This window comes from Juglans microcarpa x Juglans regia, chromosome 7D (assembly GCF_004785595.1).
Source record: "Juglans microcarpa x Juglans regia isolate MS1-56 chromosome 7D, Jm3101_v1.0, whole genome shotgun sequence".
NCBI classification, from domain to species: Eukaryota; Viridiplantae; Streptophyta; class Magnoliopsida; order Fagales; family Juglandaceae; genus Juglans; species Juglans microcarpa x Juglans regia.
Window position 1 is genome coordinate 10,261,044 of NC_054606.1, and position 22,343 is coordinate 10,283,386.

General features: G+C 33.8%; 1 protein-coding gene and 2 long non-coding RNA genes across 4 annotated transcripts; 2 read left to right on the forward strand and 1 right to left on the reverse strand.

Moving 5' to 3' along the window:
• The first annotated feature begins 160 nt into the window (after positions 1-160).
• LOC121239373 lies at positions 161-21,882 on the forward strand. The gene is made up of 3 exons (XR_005935295.1): positions 161-282; positions 16,332-16,335; positions 21,868-21,882. It is a non-coding gene; the product is annotated as an uncharacterized LOC121239373 (long non-coding RNA).
• On the reverse strand, positions 2,329-13,037 carry LOC121239370. Of its 2 annotated transcripts, XM_041136614.1 has the most exons (15): positions 12,870-13,037; positions 11,787-11,895; positions 11,239-11,366; positions 10,992-11,142; positions 10,788-10,897; positions 9,270-9,353; positions 9,117-9,165; positions 8,923-9,014; positions 8,049-8,184; positions 7,168-7,250; positions 5,575-7,094; positions 5,279-5,392; positions 4,421-5,177; positions 4,124-4,258; positions 2,329-2,740 (listed from the first exon to the last, which is right to left on the reverse strand). In XM_041136614.1, the coding sequence occupies exons 2-13, from the start codon at positions 11,877-11,879 to the stop codon at positions 4,603-4,605; spliced, it is 3,135 nt and encodes a 1,044-aa protein (XP_040992548.1). In that variant the 5' UTR covers positions 11,880-11,895; positions 12,870-13,037; the 3' UTR covers positions 2,329-2,740; positions 4,124-4,258; positions 4,421-4,602. The 2 variants fall into 2 exon arrangements, with proteins under 2 accessions (XP_040992548.1, XP_040992547.1); XM_041136613.1 differs by lacking the exon at positions 4,124-4,258.
• Positions 9,276-10,387, forward strand: LOC121239375. The gene is made up of 3 exons (XR_005935297.1): positions 9,276-9,404; positions 9,440-10,215; positions 10,257-10,387. It is a non-coding gene; the product is annotated as an uncharacterized LOC121239375 (long non-coding RNA).
• Positions 21,883-22,343: the final 461 nt, after the last annotated feature.

The following is a 22,343-nucleotide window of genomic DNA, read 5'->3' on the forward strand; positions in this document are numbered from 1 at the left end:
TTTTTTTTTGTTTACAATACATATTATACACATGATATGCATAATGTTTATAATTATAATACAACAATTTATGAGAACCAAGTCACAATTTTGAGATGCATGCGACCGATTTTTATAATCGTCGAGTATCTCAACGATATTATTATAAACAGAAGAAAAAGTGAGAAAAAAGCTACAGAAGGGATAATGTATTAAAAATTGTGTTTGAATTTGGTTTGGTTTTATGTATATGAGCATGATTTTATTACTGAAGTTATAGAAATGCAAGATATTGTTGAGTCTGTTTGGGTTTTATTTTCTATCATGTATATCCGTATGATCTATTTGATCATAGTGCAAAAATTCAGAGATCATAGTTCAGTATGATTTCATGTAAGAAGACAATATTGTTAATCTGCAAAGGAAAACCAGAAAGTAAAAATGATTAAATTTGGTTATAAAATCAGGAGTAAAAGAAGAAAGAAGTAATAGACTGAAATTCAAAAAAAAAAAAAAAAAGTAATAGACTGAGCGTAAGAAAGAATGAGAAAAGCAGGGACATATTTGAAAAGAATTGAGAAGCAGACCTCTGATATAAAGCCCTTTGATATAAAGGCACCGTTCATGGAAATGAGGGCAGAAACGTAAAATCAAGAATAAAACAAAAAACAAACCGATGGAAGGGAAAACAACTAAAAAAGTAGCGGCAAAATGGGTATAAATAACAGAGCTGAGGGACAGAAACGGGAAAGAAATACAAATGAAGGATAAAATTGGAAAAAAAAAAAGATGAACCAAGACCAGCTTATTGGCACTTATTATATATAAGATATATATTTAAAAAGTAATTTTTTCATTTTGAGGAGAACTAACGACGTCTATTTTTATTAGGTTTTGTTTAATAACTTAGTGTTGGTTTAGATTCAAATATGAGATAAGATGATTTTAGATTTTAGATGAAAGTTAGAAAAAAATATTATTAAAATATTATTTTTTAATATTATTCTTATTTTGAAATTTGTAAAAGTTGAATTGAGATTTGAAAAAATTAAATTGGTTATTATATTTTGTGTGATAATTTGAGAAAATTGTAATGATGATATGAGATATAATGAGATGAAACACTTTTCGAATCCAAACGGGGCCACCTCTTCTCCCTGCAGCTTTTCTCTCTCTCTCTCTCTCTCTCTGGGCCTCATCCAAACTCATGTCGCTATCTCTCCCTCTTCCTCTCATCATCGTCGAATTAGCCTCTCAGCCCCAAGTATCTCTCTTTGCCAGAGTTTGGCTTTGGACAATTTTAGATTTTTATTTTTTTCGATTGGTTTTGGACAATGGTTTTACCCAGGGAGGGGTGGAAGGTCATGGGGGTTGATTCGCCCCCCGACATATAAACAGGGGCACTCGCCCATTAACAGAGGGGCCTGACAACCTTAATTGTAATTTAATTCCTAGCAAATAGGAGTGAAATTGATTGCATTTAGTTTGATCTATTTTGTAGCATGTTGGCAAATCAAACTGACCGGTTCGATTTAAGACATGTTTGGACATTCGGAGTATTTTAGAATTTTTTGAATAGTAATGAAATAATTTAAATAAAAATATTTTATTAAGGTTCGAGAAATGAAAGAAAAGAGTAAAGTTATACACCACTCTCATCTCATTTTAATCATACTAAGTAATATGTGGCACATTCATCACATTTAGATGATAAAGAAATATATAATAAATGATCATTTGATAGTGATAAATGTGTCACATCTTGCTAAGTGGGATGAGAGTAGAATGATAATATAATATATAGAATTTTCCATTTTCAAAATCCTGAGTCTGTCTAAACGTGCCCTTATTCATATCATACAATATTTACAATGATGCTATATAGCTAGGTCATAATATACCACTACGTAGAATCAAATTAATAACTCAATATTAATATTTATACACAATAGTATGTTGTACTGATAGCTTTATAATATGTATAATTCATATAGTGTATATTTATATGTATTACAAAAATAATAAATCATTTTCTGAAGGCCAACCGAAAACTTGAAAACTTTGATATTCAAAACCAAAACCGACAGATCATAAAGAAAAATCGGATCTAAGAACCCAATTCAATTCGGTCTTACCGTTTTACTAAACACCCCTCCCGGCAACAGTGACTGGTTATTGAGACCTTCTTATTGTAGAAAAATAGATCTACATTTGGCACAACTTGGCAAGGTTGCAAAGAAGCCGGCCGAGTGATATTTACAAAAACGGGTAGCATTTTATGAGCTATAAATGGAAGGAAACTGGATGCTAAAGAAGCCCGACGCAAACAACCCACTTTTAATACAAAAATACATCAAGAGATATTTTCAACATTTCTTCAGACAAAAAGAAAGTCTGGCAAAGTCAAAATAATTTAAGACATGTACACACATCCGGATCCGGGAAACAAAAATGCAAATGAAACGTGAGTAGATGATGGTTATATTCTTGAACTGTATTGAGGGGGCATTTCTTGTCTGAGGGACTCGGCCACCCTCCAATTTCACATTTTGTTAGAATTGACAAGGCAGTGAATGTTAAGAGTCAAAGAAGAGAGAAGTTAAGATTCCATCTATGTATTTTGGGAGCAATACTCTTGGAACATCTGGAGCATCTGCCACCCTATTTTTGATCAATTGAAGCATTCAGCCAGCACCAAAAATCTATTCTATCCATTAATGTCATGATTTCACATGACTTGTACAATCGCAGCTTAGTTCACCTGCACATAAATAGGACGCAATAAAAGCAAAATCTATCAGATGATACCAACTGACAATAACAAAGAATACTAAAATCTAGTTTGGCTACACAAATGAGATAAAATAAAAAATATTTAAATAGTAAGATACTTTGTGAATAATAATGAAATGATTTGAGTTAAAATGTTTTAAGAGATTTCAGAAAATTGGAGAGAAAATATTGAATAAAAATATTATAAAGTCAAAATATTGTTAGAATATAATTTCTTAATATTATTTTTGTTTTGGAATTTGAAAAAGTTGAATTATTTTTTGTGTTCTATTTAGAAGTTTGGAGAAGTTGTAATTAGGAGTGTAAATTTAAACCGGAAAACCGGTCCAGTCTGGAACCAATTCTTGAATTATGCAAACCGGCCGAAACTGGTCTGGTTCCGAAACCGACAGAACCGGACCGGACCGGTTGGGAGAAAAAAATATAAAAATTAATATTCTATATATAAGTTCATATATAATATATAATTATATGTGAAATTTTTATATATAATATATATAATTATATATCATATATGAAATAATTTCATATTATAATTTATAAATTATAACATAAAATGTTAATCTTCAATATGAATATTTGTAATTTGTTTGATTATATGTTATTAATATAATTATATATAAGATAATGTTATTATAATTTATAAAATAAAATTTTAATCTTCAAGATTAAAATTTAATTGATCATATGCTTTAAACATAAAATATATATATTAAATTATATTATATATAGTCTAATATATTATATACCTATACTAATATATAAGTTTGACTAATACTAATATATAACTATACTAATAGTATAATATTAATACTATTATATAGTCTAATATATTATATAGCTATACTAATATATAAGTTTATAACTAAAACATATTTTTTTACCAAAACAGATTTTTTTAGTAGTGCAAATTTTGTAATAGGAACAGATTTTTAGAACAGATTTTTTGAGCAGTTTTTTTTTATTAACAGATTTTTATTTTTTAATGACAAACTTACATTTTAAAAAACCGGAAAACCGGACCGGACTGGACTGGAAGCCGGTAAAACCGGAGATACCGGTTTAGGAAAGTAACCGGTGCGTAATCGGTTTTGAACAATACAAAACCGGTACATACCGGTTCGGTCCTAAATTTTGTCCAAAACCGGACCGGACCGGACCGGTTACACCCCTAGTTGTAATAATTAGGTAATGATTAGATGAAAAATTTGAAAATTTGAAATTAAAGTGTTTGTGTTTGAATGGTATTTAGATGTTGAGATGGGATAGGATGAGATGGGTTGACACTATCTGTGAAACCAAATGAGGGGTCTAAGTTGTTTACAATAACATTATCCCCGGCAGATTATACCAGATAATCGGCAAGCATTCAAGCCATTACTAAGAAATCAGTCTTCATTCCGTTTGAAAATTTTGAGATCAGATTTTGCAACTTAAAAGTAGGCTGCAGACACATCTGCTGCCAACAATTTTCTGAATACAAGACCTAAAAAAGCATTCAGATAGGGGGAAGAGGAGGGAGAGAGAAGGGAAAAGTATGTGTTTCCACAGGGAAGAGAAACAGTACATGCTCACAAACTCTGCCACAAAACATGTAGCCACTCTAAGACAGATATATACCCAGGGTTTAAAAGAGTTTGGTACTTACCCGATCGCAGCCAGACCCCATATCTTTCAGGAGTTTTTGGCACTTCATCGGACTGTTGAGATCGGTTATGAATTGTGAGTCAGTGACATCCCCTCAATATGGCGCTACCAAATTGCACAAGATTATTTTCATGTTTAGTTTAAGCACTGCCAGCCATGCAAAAAGTATCATCCTGACAAGAATCACATCCCAAATGTCCTGTTATAGAGATCACCAGAGCTCGGCATCCGATACTTTGAATCTTCATAGCCAGTATAAAATTTATTATACCCCAGCCTATCATTTCTTAGGAGCTCTGTCATACCCAGACCATTCCCACCTTGAACTTCATTCCAACTGTCCCAGTGCCCATTAGACATAAGTGCATTTCTAGACTGTTGGAGGGACATCTGTGCAGCAAAAGGGGATAGGTTGCTCGCTTGTGATTGATCCGCAAGCCTTGTAGAAAGGCCATAAGAATTGCTACGATGTGAAAAATTATCATCAATGTCAGCAAATCTCCTGTTCTGCTGTGGGGACAGCGAGCTTTGCATCAATAGCTGAAATCTGGAGTCATTTTCAAAGGCACTTAATTGTGGAGGGAAAGTAGATCTCATGTCTAAGCCTGGATTGTTAAGCCCACCTTGCAGTCTCCCTTCACCCACAGCCAAAATTGCAGGATCCATAAACTCAATATCACCAGTATTAACAATATTTCCAGTGGGCATCGTCTGATATGAGTTTCTCAACAAGGAGGATGTGTCAAGCAAATGATTCCCTGACAAGTAAAAGACAAAAGTAAATTACCTAATCATATGAACATGGAAGAGATGTAAAAAACCTAGTTAAACATCAGGATAAACAATATATAAAACTAACCAGTCATGGGGTCAAATGCCTGGTCCATTCTCTTGCTAGAGGAAAAACCCGGTGGCGGTGCCCTGCTTGGCATAGAGAATCCAGGTGGGGCAGAAATTTGTGCTCTAGAAACACCTGAAAAATATTGGTAAATTAAGCTCGTCATTTAGTTGATTTCCAACCCCAAACCTTAGACAACACAGAATGTAATCAATAGAAGATTGCACAAAAGCAGAAGCTGCAATTAGATGACTGAAACCCACCAATATAAATAACAGCAAGTAAATCAAAAGTTCAGGAAACTAAATAAGACTCACCAGAAAGTTTATTAGGAGAGAAAACGGGATGAATGTTGGCAAGATTCTCAGATTCTTCAAAATTTCGGGAAGAGAAGCCATTGCCAATCCCTTGTTTGTCCAAATACAAATCTCTTCCACCACAATACTGGCTGAATGATCGGCTCATTGGCAATTGCTCAAAGGCATCGAAAGATTGCTGTACATCAAAAGGTTGACTTCTCGATTCCTCATGCCTTGCAAAAGAAAACCTGGACTGATTGTTGTTTGGTGCTTTCCAGGAACCTGATATTATGCGAGAACCAGACTGTTTATCACTTTCCCTAAACAAATTAGCCAGATTCTGAGGGGATGCCAACGACTCACCCCATGTGTCACAGTCCATTGATAATATATTTGAGATTATACTGCTCTCTCCTTTATCTAAACCAGCAGCATTGCCCTCATTATTCGTCACACCACCCAGGAAACTTCCCATTTGCTTCCCTTTATTGTCATTTGGATGCAAAAAGGAATGCTCCAAGGTCATATCCAAACCAGAGGCATTGTTGACCAAGTTCTCAGGGAAAGCATTAGAAATCACTGAAATGCTAGATGAATGTAGAAGCGAACCATCGTTAACTCTATTATCCACAGATATCGGACGATCGGCATTTAAACTAAGTGCACCATAATCCTCACCATGCTGAAGTGGGTGAGACCTTGAAACATGGAACGAATTACCCAAATTGGTTAGATAAGTAGACCTACTTACAACTTCTGGATCCTTGAGTCTTTGACTCTCAAAAGATAGTATATCATCTTCAACTTCAGAAGATGTATCTTGTATTCCTCGAGTACGTGAATCTGATTTACAGTCATATTGTTCTCTCGATACATACACCCCATTCATGGCAGTAGCTTTACCAACTGTTGAGATTAAAGGTTCTCTATTTTGCTCAGCATAATCTTGCTGCAACCCTTGATTTCCAGGTTCTTTAATCAAGATCGGATCATAAAGTGAATCATGAGGTCTGACTGCAACAGCATGTTCATCTCTGGCAATTCTATCAATACTTATTAACGACATATCAGAGCATAAGTTCTGGATCTGTCTATCACTTTCAACCCCTAATTTTTCAGTGGTAGAACCGCAGGACTCCTCACTATAAGCAGAATTTGTAGTCTCTGGTGGCAGACTAATACCTCTATCATTGTCCACAGATGCTGGTGGACAAGCGAAGTCACTGCTCAATGTTAAAGAAGCACGAGTTCCATCCGGTGTGGCAAGTTTCTTGGATGGGTTGGTTGGAGAATCCATAATTCTATGCTGTTTCAAAAGGTTTAATGATTCCTTACTTGTTTGGTTCATAGTTTGAATATCTTCATTCGGTGTTGGCCTCTTGCCAACATCACTATTTAATGTGGAAGCCTGAGCTAAGCCTGTAACTGCTGATGGAAATGCCAATGTACTAGCAACTGTATCAGGTTTCTGCTTAGAAGGTCCGTTTGTACTTGATATACTGAAAGCTGGCAGATGGCCATCAGTAGTTCGCATTCCCCTGGAACAAATAATACAAACTTTGGTTCTAGTAATTGTCACCAACAAAATAAATGACAATAATTGGTGCATACCATGAGGCCGCAGCAGGAAGAGCAATGGATCTACCAGAACTTCCATTTGGTGGAGAACTTCTAACAACACTTGCAATATTCTGCTAGTAAAATGTAATCAAATCATGATAATTATATAGCCTAATATTCAAGATACTGCAAGTTAAAATGTTACTTCATAGGGCATGGGTTCTACATATCCAAATGTAGACAATATTGTACGTGGCACTATTCACTTATTCCCGTGTTGCTTGGACTTAAGGGGAGACTCATACATCTCATTCAGAAAACAGAATATTTTCACATCATTTTTTATGTAAAAACTGGATATCACAAAATACTAGATATAACGCGTGCATTTGTATCTCTCCAGGATTTTGGTCCAACCATTATTCTGAAAAAAAAAAGTAGCATCACCAATCATATGCAATTTGTTATACGCACTTAGGTATGTGTTGGATGCCATGAGTGTCTCGATAAGTCATCTTCCATTTCCTTGAAGAAAATGAAGTGTACATCTAATGTGTGGTATAATGTGTCTAACCAATCTTAGAGAGACATCCAACAAAAAAGTAAGGAGTGAAAAATTCTCACACCCACACACAACTATAGGAATGATCATTACAAATGGAAGTCACAACTCTTCTTCTCTCATACACCACAAACAGGTACCAGTCCAACAATAGGCTTGTTGGGAACATCTGATACGCCAAATCGTGATATAATGGCATGCAAAAGCCCTTCACATGTATTGAACTGTGTAACTAACATAGATCAATGTGATAATGACAACAATAAAGCAAATTCCCTCTGCAATATGTTACTTAGTGTAAAGCAAATGCCTATGACTTCATGATGACAGCAGCAAAGTGAAATGCATAACTTATGGCATCTGGTCTTACACTAGTTGTTTTGACAATGGGCTTTCCAGTTGAAGTGGAACTGTTAATATAATATTCATCTGCTGGTGGTGGTAACAAATTCCCGGAACGTCGCTGCAAATTGTTTGTGGCACCAGTAATTTGTTGAACTCGACTCCTTTAAAACCACTATGTAAGTTAATTAATCGTCCAATAAAGACACCATGTAAAGATTTTTTTTTTTTTTTATAGGTAAGACACCACATAAAGATCAAACGGCACAAAGCAAAAAACCTCATTCAAAATATTTTTGTAAGATCAATACCCAACACAAGTGATATCAAATTTTCAAGTCCATTACAAGCCATTTCATACTGTAAATTTTCTCTTCAAACGTTGAAATTCCAACTTCATATGCTATGTTTAACAATAATGTGCAATTTCTATTTAATAAACAACAAAAGGCATGACTCGTTAACACTAAAATTCTTCAGATGCTAATCTTATTTTAGCATGCATCCCGTCAAATTTCCAATTGTGTCAATTAACCAAGTCCAGAAATGGTCTAGCATCCCCATCTTTTCTGACATTTAGGTTTCACATATATAGTTATTACCATAATGAGGAAGGTTTTCAAAAGACACTGGGCTACATCATGGGATGAGACCAGAGACGAGATTTCTTTCAAAACCAAGGTGCTTATAACCAATCACATGAAAATTCCATCGTGCATTGTCAATCACAATTTCTATCAAAGAGAAAGAAAGTTGCAGATGCATGCTCACACTCAATTAGCTCTTGCTGCCGTACCCTTGGAAAATCACAATAAATGGACATTACCTAAGTGACACCAAGCTAATAACAAGAACAACGTTTCTGAAAACAGAAATATCAAATGCACAACTTATACATTTACCTCGTATATGCTGAAATTATTTCATCTTTAGAGAAACTATCCTCTTGAGGACCAATCTCATGCAAATAGAGACAATCCGAATTGCTGCAAGGCTGTATCAAATTGATGTACCGTACTCAATTAGATGAAGATAGGCTCAAGTGAGAACTAAAAAGCAAGTTATAAGACCTAATAAACCAAGTAATGATGCATACCACATTTCTTAGCCAAGCATGACAATACTTTGTGGTTCCAAAGCAAGCCCTAGCACATACTCCAAGTGTTATTGAGATTTAAACTAAAATGACACATCCTCATGCTACCCATTGATAACAGAAGTACTTTTCAAAAAACATATGTGCATATACCTTAAGGATCTACCATCCAAAATAAACCCATGTACATTTTGAATACAACGAATCGCTTCCTCCTCTTTTGAATAGGTAATATATCTGGATGCATGAGCATTTAGTAAGAACAATACTACTAAACTGTGAACAAAGGTAATCAAAACAATACCATTAAACTGTGAACAAAGGTAATCAAAACAATGTTACAAACCAAATAACTCAAAAAAACCCTATAAACCTGAAAAATGGAAAAGGCAAAAACTAGAAAAGCATAATATAAGGGAAGAGAAATAATAGCAAAAAAATATGCAATTAAATCGAAAACGTCGTTTCACACTTCAAAGGTAACACAATTTTTTTGATAAGTTAAAAAATACCTAACTACACAAAGAACATTCATTACAAGATTAGGGCTGTAAATGAACCAGTCCATATGATTGTTCGCCCAATATACACTTGGTTAAATTCGAACCAAGCTTGACTCGTGAACAAAAAAAAAAAAAAAAAATTGATGGTGAAAGTAGAAACCCACTCGATTAGTAAATGATACATACTCGATTAAGCTCGACTCGAATAGAGCTCATTCATACGTTGTTATATAATATTCTTATCTAGATGTATGTATACCTATTTAATTTAATAATATAGTATAGTAACCTTTATAATTAAATATATAGCATATAACCTAGTTACTTATGCCTAGTCATTTATGCATATATATTGAATGTAGCCTATCGTTATACGTTAGTTAAGTACTTAAGTAATTAAATAAAAGTAGCTACTTTTATGTATAAAAATTAGTATAGGTAGGACTTAGTAGTTTCATATATGTTGTTGTAAGAACCATATAAGAAATGTTGATATATGTCGTTGCATATACACACCATATCACCATTGCAAAACTAAAATATACAGATTATATATATATTACTAACAAGTAACTTATGTAGACATATAAAATAAGGTTTTTTTTTTTTTTTTTTTGATTGGTAGACATAAAATAAGGTTATTAGGGATAAATACCAACCAGTTACATATTGTAACGAATAAATTATATAAAATGCTTATAATTAGTCTACAGTGTAGTTACATATTATAGAATTTTGTTTCTCTTTCATCTAATTTTTATTATTGTTATCCCATTTGTAACTCCTTAGGTTGAGATTTAAAAAGGTGTAAGGAAACTTTTTTAGTTCCAACTTTTTATTCATTCATAAAATTTTTATAATCTTATAATTCAATATAGGGCCTATATATTAGTTATAAAAATTTCCTTAAATTTCATAATCTTTTTGCAATTTTGAATTATGAATTATTTGATTTCATTCAAAAATAAATAAATAGAAAATATTCAAAAAGATCATGAGCAAACTTGAAAATAACTCGACTCGGCTTGAGCTCGAGTTCTAAGTCAAGCTCGATTTTTAAGTCAAGCTTGACTCATAACCCAAAAGATCGCCTCAGCTTGGATTGATTACAGCTCTAAGTTTACATGGTGTTGAGTAACCAATCGAAAACAAAAGACATGAGACTTACACACTACATGTACTGTTTGGAAATTGTTGAATTACACCAGCTGCTGTCCGAGACATGGACACTTTTAAAACCTTGCCATACTGACCAAAATATTCACGGTTTTGGAGAAGCTGCACAAAACATTAAAAAATACTCATTCACTCCTCAAAAGAAGTCAACCAAACATAATGAGATAGAGATTAGAGAGAGAGACAGAGAGGCTACATCTTCGTCTGCCAGATTTAGAGGCAAGCCGACTATGTATACAAGGTTCCGTTGAATCACACGGACACTGCTGAGTTGCTTCCGTCCCTCGGATGGTTTGGATTTAACCTTCTGACACTTTTTTTTATCCATACTGATTTCAGCCACCATCCTGTTGAAGAAAATAAAATGAAAACAACATTAAAAATATTAATAATATTAATAATGATTCTAAGCCAGCAGCAAATACTATTCATAGAATAACCACCTCTCACAGTTTGCAGCCATCCCAACAATCTTTTCCTTGTCATAAGGGGAGCGACAGGCAGGACACCGCCCCTCCGTCTCATCCTTTTCAGCCATGTCCAGGATGTGATGCCAGCACCAAACACATATCTGCATATAAGCGGACAAATTTTCAGTAGAGAATTAAGAAAAGCAAATATTAATAGAAGCATTAAAAAAATTATATGGTTGACACCAGAAATGTTGACACAGCTAGATAAGAATTACAAAGCAGCAAATATATAGTATTACAACTAAGGCCAAGAGAATGTAGAAAGTGCAACATATTCTTCAAACTCATCCAGGGCATACTTCATTTATTTCTGGCTCTATTGGTAAGATGATAAAAGGAAAATGTTTTGCAAGAGCACAGGATAAATATGCACATGATTGTGCCTCTGTAGTGAACAAGGATTAGAAAAGGAAAAACAGCTCGATATACTTAATAAAATATAGACTCAAATAAATATAGTTAGTTAATCTACCCAGTCTAAAACTGTCTACAAAGAAAAGTAATACATAGTCTCAAACCTCATAACCACATTTACATGGCTTCAACTGCTGATCAGTCAAATCCATTTCTTCTGCGCAGAGAGGACAAGTCTTTTCTCCCTCATCACTCATGATTACCTGAAACAATCTGGAGAAAGCACAAAATGATAATGTGGAATCAGCATCAAGTTTACCAGCATGCCCAGACCAAATATTAAAGGAACATAGTATATATGCAAACAAATTCATTAAGGTTGCTTTGGTAGACAGTAACAACTGCAAATTTAAAACCTTCAAAATAACAAGGGTCCAAGGTCAATCTTTCTCCTTTTTTTGTATCAATAAACAAACTTTTACTGATAATAAGGATAGGCAATAGCCCCAGTCTTTCTCCTCCGTCTTAAAAACGATATAAAATAAAAACACAATTTAAAATCTTACTTCCCTTTCTCTTTAATAGTGTATCAAGTATTAACGAAACTAGAAGGCAAAATTTGAAAGCCGGAAATTACCAATACATACTACTTATCAAGCAATAAAAACTTCACAGAAACATTAAAAAAAAAAAAAAAAAGGAGTGAAACCAACCCAAAAGTTACAAAAACAGTAGAAAACATCAAATCTAACCCAAAATACATTTTCAAGCCACTTGAGACGCTCCTTTGAAAAAAATCCAAATTCACATCCTAAAAGCCCTATCCATTCAACGTATCAGCATTTAGCGGCTAACTGTTAAAAAAAAAAAATTGAACGAAAATCTAGAAATCGATCAAATAAACATCGCCACAAAGGTTACACATATCATTAAAAAAAGTCAAAAAGGAAAAATCCCCACAGATTAAACTATATTAAATAAGTATTTAGATTAAAAAAAATGACCGAAGTTCTAATCAGAATTGTTGGCATGCAGAACACATAATCCGAAACAAACAAGCAAAACGGACACAAATCTGGAAGTGAGTGTAACATAAAACATCTCCAATTGCCCCCAAAATATATAGATTAAAGCAGGTTGAGGTTTGGAATACAAAAGAAAAAAAAAAGGATAAAAATTGGGGATCTTAGAAAGAAAGAGGAAGGATCCAGGAACTAGGGGTTTGAGATTCGAGCTGAAAGACTTACACAGTTGAGGGATCGAGAAGGGGAACGAATCTGCGAGGATGAGATTGTGTGAGAAGCGCACGATAGAGAAAGAGAGAACCACAAGAGAGGCGTATCGAAGAGAGAGAGAGAGCTGCTGCGTTTGGATGGCTTTTTCTTTCTATTCTGCTCTGCGTCGCTGTCCATTATAAATATTATTATAACACAACTTTTCCACTGAAATGCCCTTGGGTTTTGGCTAAATTCCGGGTATGTGGTTTCGGTTTTCTCGGTTCAGGAACCGGGTTCTCCAGTGTCGGATCTCTCCAACTTTCAACCACTCAGCCGCCTCGGATGCGTGCCACGTCACTGTGGTTTGATTCCCGGCGAGTCGGCGACAGTGATTGATTATTTGCCCGACATTTACATGTTGATTGAGAAATATCGGAAGTGAGAATGGACCCATGTTATTATTATTATTTTTTTTTTTTTTAGAAACAATTAGTTTTATTGAAAGAATTACATCATTTCTTTCAAAACAAAATAAAAATCAGAAATTTTCTCAATATCTAACAAATATTCATGAAAGTTTAAAGCATCCTTGGCAAGCCTATGAGTAGCAGAGTTTACCTCATGTTTTACATGCTGAATTGACCAGTATGACGACAAATTTAACAAAGCTCTTATACCCTCAATTTGCAAGCCAACTTGGCTCCAGTTGTTAGTCTCCTTGAGAAAACCATGAAGCGCATCCCCTTTAAGTATGGCTTCGTTTGGAAACACAACTCATCTCAACTCATCATTATAACTTTTTTAAATCCCAACACAAAATATAATAAACAATTCAACTTTTTCAAATTTCAAAACAATAATAATAATAATAAATAATATTCTAATAATATTTTATCAACTCAACTCACTTTAACGTCCAAACGCACTCTAAGGTTCATGAGGCCAAGATCCTGACTGAAGGTAGCTGCCACCGTGACAGCATAAGTTTCGGCTAGAAAAGCAGTGGCATTTAGCACTCTGGTTGCTTGAAGAGTACCTGTTATTTGTCCTACAGTATCCCAATTCACTTTGTAGAACCATGCAGGAGGCTTTTCTCATACTTGAGTAGCTTGCAGGGATTGGGAGCTTTAAGTCAGGTGTTGGTCTTGAGAACTTTGGAAATCTTGAAGATCCTCCCTAGCCTGCATGATAATGAAGATTGGATGATTAAAGCCTTTCCCATGAGGAACCTAAATCCTGTCCAAATCAATCTAGTAGTTATGGATGCCTATGCTAATTCATTCTCATTAGTTTGTGAAGCCATTGATCCCATATCTCCAGAAAGTATTCACTTTGCAAAGTCATTTTTTGGAGTTTGTAGCAACTTTGATTCTAAACATCTTTAGAAGTTATGCAGCACCATAGGACATGACCCACAGTTTCAGCTACCTTTTTGCATATGATGCATGTATCATCCCTAATAACGTTCCTTCTACTCAAATTGGATGCAATGGAGAGAGCATTTTTGCAAGCTCTCCGTATGAATATTTTAACTACATTGAGAACTTTTAGATTGTGTTTGGATAGTGAGGTGATCTCAAATATTCTGTGAATAGTAGTGAAAAAATAATGATAAAATATTGAATAACAGTGAATAGTAATGAAAAGTAATAATAAAATAATAAATAGTAGTGCTACCCAAACTAGCCTTTAATCTCCAAATGGCTTTCCATGGCCCTTTAGTATTACTTCCTTCTAAAGATTTACCTGCAGCTCGAGTTGACGGCATCCTGTGTAAATGGTATGCACTTTTCACTGAAAATTGAACATTAATTATTAGTATAATATCATACCAGTTGATCCTCTCTATCTCCTAGATTGATGGGGATACTTTTTTATTAATTCAGTACCTTGAGATGAGAAAACCTTTTGAATCAAATGCTCCTTCCACCATTTACTGTCATTATCTATCAATTTAGAAACCTTAGCATCAGCATCTAACTCAAATATGGGAAACTGGATCAAATGAGTGGTTGGTCTTGAAATCTATCTATCTTTCCAAATTTTAACTTTCTATCCATTTTCAATTCTCCATATCAATCATTGCTTCAATAATTGTTGGCCTCTATCATAATACTCCTCCACACCAGAGAGGGTTTACTTCCAATATTTGCATCTAGAAAATCAAAAGTTGGAAAATATTTTTGTTTGAAGATACAAGTAGGCAATGACTCAGGGCTTTGTAGCATTCTCCAACTTTGCTTTTCTAGCATAGTCATGTTAAAGCTTCTTAGATTCTTGAAGCCTAACCCTCCTAAGCTTTTGAAAAGCCCCAATTGATTCCATTGCACCCAGTGAATTTTGGATTGATCTTCATTGTAACTCCACCAGAATTTCTTCATTAATCAATTTGTAATTGACAAAGGAAGCAAAAATATCCAGAGTGTAAGTGGGGATATCTTGGAGGACAGACTTGAGAATGATTTCTTTTCTTGCTAAAGATAAAAACTTGGTCTTTCATTTAGTCATTCGAGTCCAGATCTTGACAATAAGAGAATGGAAAGCTAAGGTTCTTGATCTATCAACAACTACAGCCAGTCCTAAATACTTTTCATAGGAGACCGTGGTTTTGAATCTTTTGATTCCTGTAATCTTTACAAAATTGTTTTAAGCTTCAGGAGGAGTATTTCTGCTAAAAAAGATATAAGTCTTAACCTTGTTTAGCATTTGACTTGAGGCATGTTCATAAACATAAATAATGTGTTACAGTTGATTCCATTCCAGTGAATTTGCTTTGCCAAAAAGGAGGTTATCATCAGCAAACAGAAGATGGTTAATGCACAGATGGCTCTTTCCAATTTGGACTCCAAAAATAATTTTTCTTTCCTTTGCCTGGTTGAGCAAAAAAGTGAGGGCTTCAACACATAATATGAAAATGTATGGAGAAAAAAGACCCCCTGTCTAATACCTCTTGAGGGCTAGAAAGGGTGCTGAGTGTTCTCATTAACGAGGATTGAATAGGATATAGAGTTTATGCGTTTTATCATCAAATCAATCCACTTCTAATTAAAGCTCATTTTACTCATTACAGCTGCAAGGAAGTTCCACTCCACACGATCATAGACTTTACTTATGTCTAGCTTGTGAGTCATATATCCAAATCTTCTAGCCATTCGAGTTCTCATAGTGTGCAAAGCTTCATATGCCACTAGAATATTATCAGATATCAATCTGCCAAGAACAAAGGCACTTTGGTTGGATGAGATGATATCAGGCAGGATGAGTTTTAATCTATTGGCTAGAACCTTGGCCACTATCTTGTAGATCACATTGCATAAGTTTATCTTGTAGATCACATTGCACAAGTTGATAGGTCTATAGTCTAAGACCTTCTTTAAATCCTTTACTTTTGGGATGAGAGTGATGAATGTGTCGTTTATCTTCTGTAGTGAACCACCCTGATTGAGAAATTTCAACTCAAATTTACAGACATCTTCACCAACTGTGGCCCAGTTTTGTTGATAAAAAAGACCTAGAAAACCATTTGGACCTGGAGAGTTGAGAGGGGACATATGAAAAACAGCCTTTTTGACATCTTGGTATGTGAAATCTTGCAAAAGTTTGTGATTCACCTCTTCTGTTACTCGAGAAGTCATAGCATATAGAATATCAAACAAATTGTTAGGAGAAGAAGTGGTAAAGAGATCGACAGAAATAATTGTGAATACTTCACCAATTCTCACTGGATCATTGATAAGAATGCCTTGATTATTCTGAACATGGGTAATCATATTGGTCTTCCTTTTTTGCTTTGCAAACATGTGATAGAATTTGGTATTCTTATTACCATGTTGGAGCCTTTTTTTAGCCCTTTGTTTCTATTTTAATTCTTCCTTCTCTAGCATTAAATCCACCTCCTTTTTTAGCTGTTGGATAGCTACAGAATGATCACCAACTCTTGTATCTTGTAGTTGTCCTAGACTCTTGATTTTGCCTTTAATAGCTATATGATTATTAAGAACAACACCTACATTCCATTTCTTAAGCACTTCTCTACAATTCTGAATTCTTGTTGTGATGTTTGGGATGCTTGCTTCTGTGATAGTATTGTTGCCCCAAGCATCAACAATGGTTCTTGCACAATCTTCCTTCAAGGCCTAAGTTTCTTCATATCTGAATATTCTTCCTCTTCTCCAACTATTGTGATTTGTACTTGAGGCTAAAATAAGGAGAGGGCGGTGGTCTGATCTTTGAGTTGGCATAACAAAGCAGCTACCACCATGAAATGTTTGATGCCATATAGGATTAGCTACTGCTCTATCAAGTCTTTTCTTAGTGAAGTTTGAGCATCTCTTGTTGTTTGACCAAGTATACTTATATCCTATTGTAAAAATGTCACTAAGTGAGCAGAAATTCAAAGTATCCCTAAATGCCTCCATTTGTTTGTAAGACCTTATAGCAACGCCAAACTTATCATGCTGGTTGGTGATCTCATTAAAAATCTTCAAAACAAATCCATGGGAAATCCTCCTCTAGTTTCACGTGTTTCAACAATCTCCAATTGTTATCTCTATGAGTGGTCCTCAGATTACCATAGAAGCTTGTCAACTGCCAAGATAAATCTCAATGTTTCTCAGTTACTCTTGCAATAATGTGCCATCTGGTATAATTAATTAAAGCAACCTTAGTCTCATGTTTCCAACGTAGGTATAACCTTCCACCACTACCCAAACTGGCCACATCAAAACAAGATCAAAGTTCAATTTCCTCTTGATAGACTCCATTTTATCCTTAGTGCATTTAGTCTCCACGAAGAAAATCATGTTGGGGCACTTTTCATTAATCAGATGACTAAGGAATCGAACTATTCGAGGGTTCCCAAACACTCAAAAGTTCCAACTTAAGAGATTCATTGATACTAGCGGGGTTGGCTATCAGCATTCACCAATATATCTACATGTCCAATTCCTAAAGAGTAGAATAGAACTTACATTACATTTCTTAGTTGTTGGGGTAGTAATTTCTCCCCTCGAAACTCTTTCCTTTCTAATCCCGGGGGGGGGGGGGGGGGGGGGGTCATCCTTTTTTGAGTATGGCCACTTCCAGCACCTTCATTACTAATAGATTCCTTTATAGCTCTTGCTCTTCTTTTCCACTTAAAGAGTTGAGTAGTTTACTCTTTGGACCATGTTGAGCTTTCATGCAGATAGGGGCCTCTTGAGTCTTTTTATTTATCTTTGTTTTAGTTTGGGGGGTCCTCATTACACTTTTCCCTCTCCCATTATGAGTCACATGTTGATCCAGCCCAACTTTAGAATTAGTAATCTCACAATATAAAGGGTTATCAAGGTAGATCATATCTTCATGCATATGTGGATATTCCTCTGTGTTGACAGTTTCCATATTTGATGTGTCTGACTCATATTCCTAATTTAGTGCAGATTCTAAATTCCTTAACAACTTTTTTTTCACATCTTCTTTTCTTTCCTTTTTCGTTAGCATGTTGGTGATTCTATTTTGATATTCAGTTATGTCCTCAATATGGTAATTAATACCTTTTTCTGTTGGAGCTAATAATTTAGTCAAGTCTTCTTTGCCTTTTGAATTTGTACCATATATGAGTAAGTTCCTTGCAACATTAGCATCTTCTTCCTGTTGACCTTTCTGCCTTTCACCAAAGTTCGCCTTACTACCATTGCCATTATTACTGGGATTGGTGCTAGCTTTTTTAGTAGATGCTCAAAGCCAGGCTCCATATTGATTTTGATCTCTATCTTGTATAGTTTTGGCTAAATATACCTTTAAACAGCCTGATTCTTCATGTTTGATAATGCCACATTTGAAATAAAAATTGGGCAACCTCTCATATTTGAAAGTAAGCCAGACTTTATTGCTTTTAATATTGACAAGGCAACCTTTTAGGAGAGGTTTGATGATATCCAAGTGAACTTTGACCCTAAGGTAAGGACCCCATCTAATACCATTATCGTCTACATCCACCTCAACTACATCCCCTATCACTTTTCCTTCTTGCTCTCTTATGCATCGATTCATTCTACTAAGTGACATGTTATGTATCTGCATCCATAAGTACTCTTTGGAGAATATAATATCTTTTGGCAAACAAGAGCCATCAAAAGAATTTAGACAGAAGAGGTTTCTATCAAGAGACCAAGGTTTACCCATTTAGACTCTTTGAATATCTTTTTCATGCTGAAATTCATTGAGAAAAAGATTAGCACCTACCTCATGAAATTGAACTCTACCCTTTAGCTTCCAAACACTTAGCATGGTTTATCTGAATGCTTGCTTATGTACTGTCTTGTCTGATATGATCAGTCCGACCAGACTAAGTTTCTCAAGTCTCACCAATGCCTTCTCTTCCACTTCAATTACTTCAACTTCATGCTTCTCTACATCCACGAATTTTAGATTGTTCCACAAGGCAGTTCTCTTCTGACATTTTACTCAGGAAGATCACAGACAATTTGTAAAAATGTAAAACCTCCTCAGTAAAAACTAGGAGACCAGACTTTGCCCAAGGCAAAGAAAAAACTCCTCAACCAGAGCGAGAGCAAAGGCTAGGAGAAAAAATTGTTCCCAATTCACGGTCGATTTGATTGAAAGAGAATTGTCTGATTCCATGTTAATCTTAGTCTCATGACATTTTATTAGATCAGTGAGGGTTTGGTGGTGAAAGATTGCCTTTGGCATGGATAAAGAATAATTACATGCATGTAAGAAAAACAACATAATACCTTAATCTTATAATATTAATATTAATTTTATTTTAAGATATAAAAGGTGTTAAGGACCTCTACAATCACTCTAAAATATTTAAATTTAGGTGCTAACAGTTAAAAATATCATAGAAAACATATGGAGGTGATTCAAGCTCATAGCATAAAATGGTTCCTATTACATTAACATAGCCATTGAAGAACCCCAAACCCTTGTCATCGAAGCAATGAGTGTTTAGAAAAAAGAGACAACAATCTTCTCATAAATAGGGAGAAAAAATAAAACTAATATTAGATAAAATGCTACGCGAGGCTTGTACACCGATGGTGATTGGTGAGATTTAGATAATGAGATGAGATGAGATGGTTTTAAATGAAAATTAAAAGTTGAATAAAATATTGTTAGAAAATTATTTTTTAATATATTATTATTATTTTAAAATTTGAAAAAATTGAATTATTTATTATATTTTATGTAAAAATTTAAAAAAAAATGTAATGATGAGATTGGATGAAATGAAACACTTATAATATTTAAACGGGGCCATCTGTAGAGCTCGAGTATTCTTATTATGAGTATATGATGATGTATTTAACTTTCGATGAGGAATAAAACTTAAAAGGAAAGGGGAAGAATCGCATAAAAAAAAAAAACATGGAAAATAGAGGGAGGAGAGAAGGGAGAGGTAGGAGCTTCTCCCTGTCACCAATAGTTTTACTTTACAACTCTAATTAAAAATATCAAGAGACAACAAATCAATTCATTTGTCATTTTATACCTTTAGGAGCTTTTGGCGATTTATGTTCATAGCTCAAAAGAAACCATTAATTTCATATGTGGTCTATGAAATCGCATTGCAAGTTTGTAGTAAAAAAAATATTATTATATTCATTTATCTATCAATTACTCGATATTACATAATCCAACGTATAAGAATATGAGAATTAAAATGACGAGAAATAATCTTTCTCTTCTTTTAACTATGGAAAGAAGCAAATGAAAAGTGATTAAAATATTATTAAATAGTTGCCTCAAAATGATTTAATTATTTTACAATCAACTAATATAGTAGTGTCCTTTTAAAAAATGTTTAACTTTTTTTTATTTGGATTCCAAATTTTTATATAACTATCTTCAATATAAAATAACATTGTGAACAAATGTTGCAAAAAGTTTATATACGAACATAACACCAAATGACTAAAAAATTATTTGTTATTTTTTATTTGATCTATCGCGATTTCATGTCACGTCAAGAGATGAAAAAAAATAATGAATAATATTTTTAAAAATAACAAAGGGTAAAATATACATGGACATAGTATAGACCATTTGCTTAGAGATGTTCTTAAACCTTTAATTATTCTAACAATGGATACTCGAGACTGTAATTAACCTAAGAAAAAATGATTTACATATAATCATTTTTGCAATCTTATTTAAAATAATGGATATCCTTATAAAAATAACTTGTAAAATAAATATCATTTAACATAAATATGTTCAATTTAAAATATAGTTATATAAAATGTTGTACTATCATTACTCTTAACCTAATATTCAACAATGCAAATATTTCTGTATATTTAACTAACGGATTTCACGCCAAAAGAACAAGTTCAAGCCGGTTTCAATTGTCTATTCCTACCGATCATTACCAAAAAATAATACCATGGAAGTGACTCTTAACTACACTGAAAAATAAACCAGCCAACGCAATCATGCTCAACAACTCCACAAGGCAACAAACTCATCCTTCGTCATCTCCAAACTCATTTAAAAAAAAGGCCCCATGCTTCAAGCTCTTAAACCTCCCTTGGCCTTCAACTGTGTTTGGTTCCTTGACTGAACTCAACTGAGTTCGGTTCAGATTTAGATCTCTTTTAACATCCAAACATCCAATTCTGAAATCATTAAATTTATCTCAACTCAAAACTTCTTTATACGCGGGACTCACAACTTTTTTTATCAACTAAACACCTCTTTATACGTGGGACCCACAACATTTTTTAACTTTCTATAAATACATATAAACTCATATAAACATCTAATCATATTTAAACTCATTTTTTATAGACCCCACAGAACTCACTCTACCATTTCAACTCACTACTATTTATAGAGAGCTCAACTTAACTCAACACAACTCAGTTCAACATTCAAATGCATCTTTAAACCCATTTCCATTGGAAGATCCATACATATACATACCCTTTAAAAGTAGTTATGATTATGATACCCGAACATCATTGTAAACTTAAAATTATTTAGAATTTATTTTTGGGACGTAGAATTACTCGTTAAATAGATTTTTAATAAATTTTTCATAATATACATCGGACAATAGAAAATATAAATATATTATAAAAATGATTCAAAATACAAACAAGTTATTAATATAGGGATATGTGACACACACACACACACACATATATATATATATACATGATAACCAAAAATAGATAATATTTTTTCCTCTTTAGCAAGAAAAACTATATGACAAATGTTAATTGCAAAGAAGTATACTGAAAAGATTTATGGAAAAATTGGAAAAAAAAAAATAATGTGTAGAAAAGATAAAATATAACAACAAAAAGAAGTATTGAGGAGGACTTCGAGAAGAATACAAGGATTAGATACTTTGAGTTTTTAAATATATATTTTTTTACTTTTAAGAAATTTTTAGAGGAAGATTTTTAGATTTTTAAGAAAAATCAATAGTTTTGTTGCATGAATAATAATATTTTTCCCTTTGTAAGAAAGTAAAAGTCTGGAAAGAAGATG

What these genes read in the sequence shown, in the direction of transcription:
- LOC121239370 (XM_041136613.1), bottom strand. Translation starts at nt 11,879, where the DNA reads ATGAGTGATGAGGGAGAAAAGACTTGTCCTCTCTGCGCAGAAGAAATG. An exon ending in ATGGCTGCAAACTGTGAGAG is followed by an intron (nt 11,143 to 11,238) that starts GTGGTTATTCTA and finishes TTTCTTCAACAG; the next exon opens with GATGGTGGCTGAAATCAGTA. An exon ending in TAAATCTGGCAGACGAAGAT is followed by an intron (nt 10,898 to 10,991) that starts GTAGCCTCTCTG and finishes TGTTTTGTGCAG; the next exon opens with CTTCTCCAAAACCGTGAATA.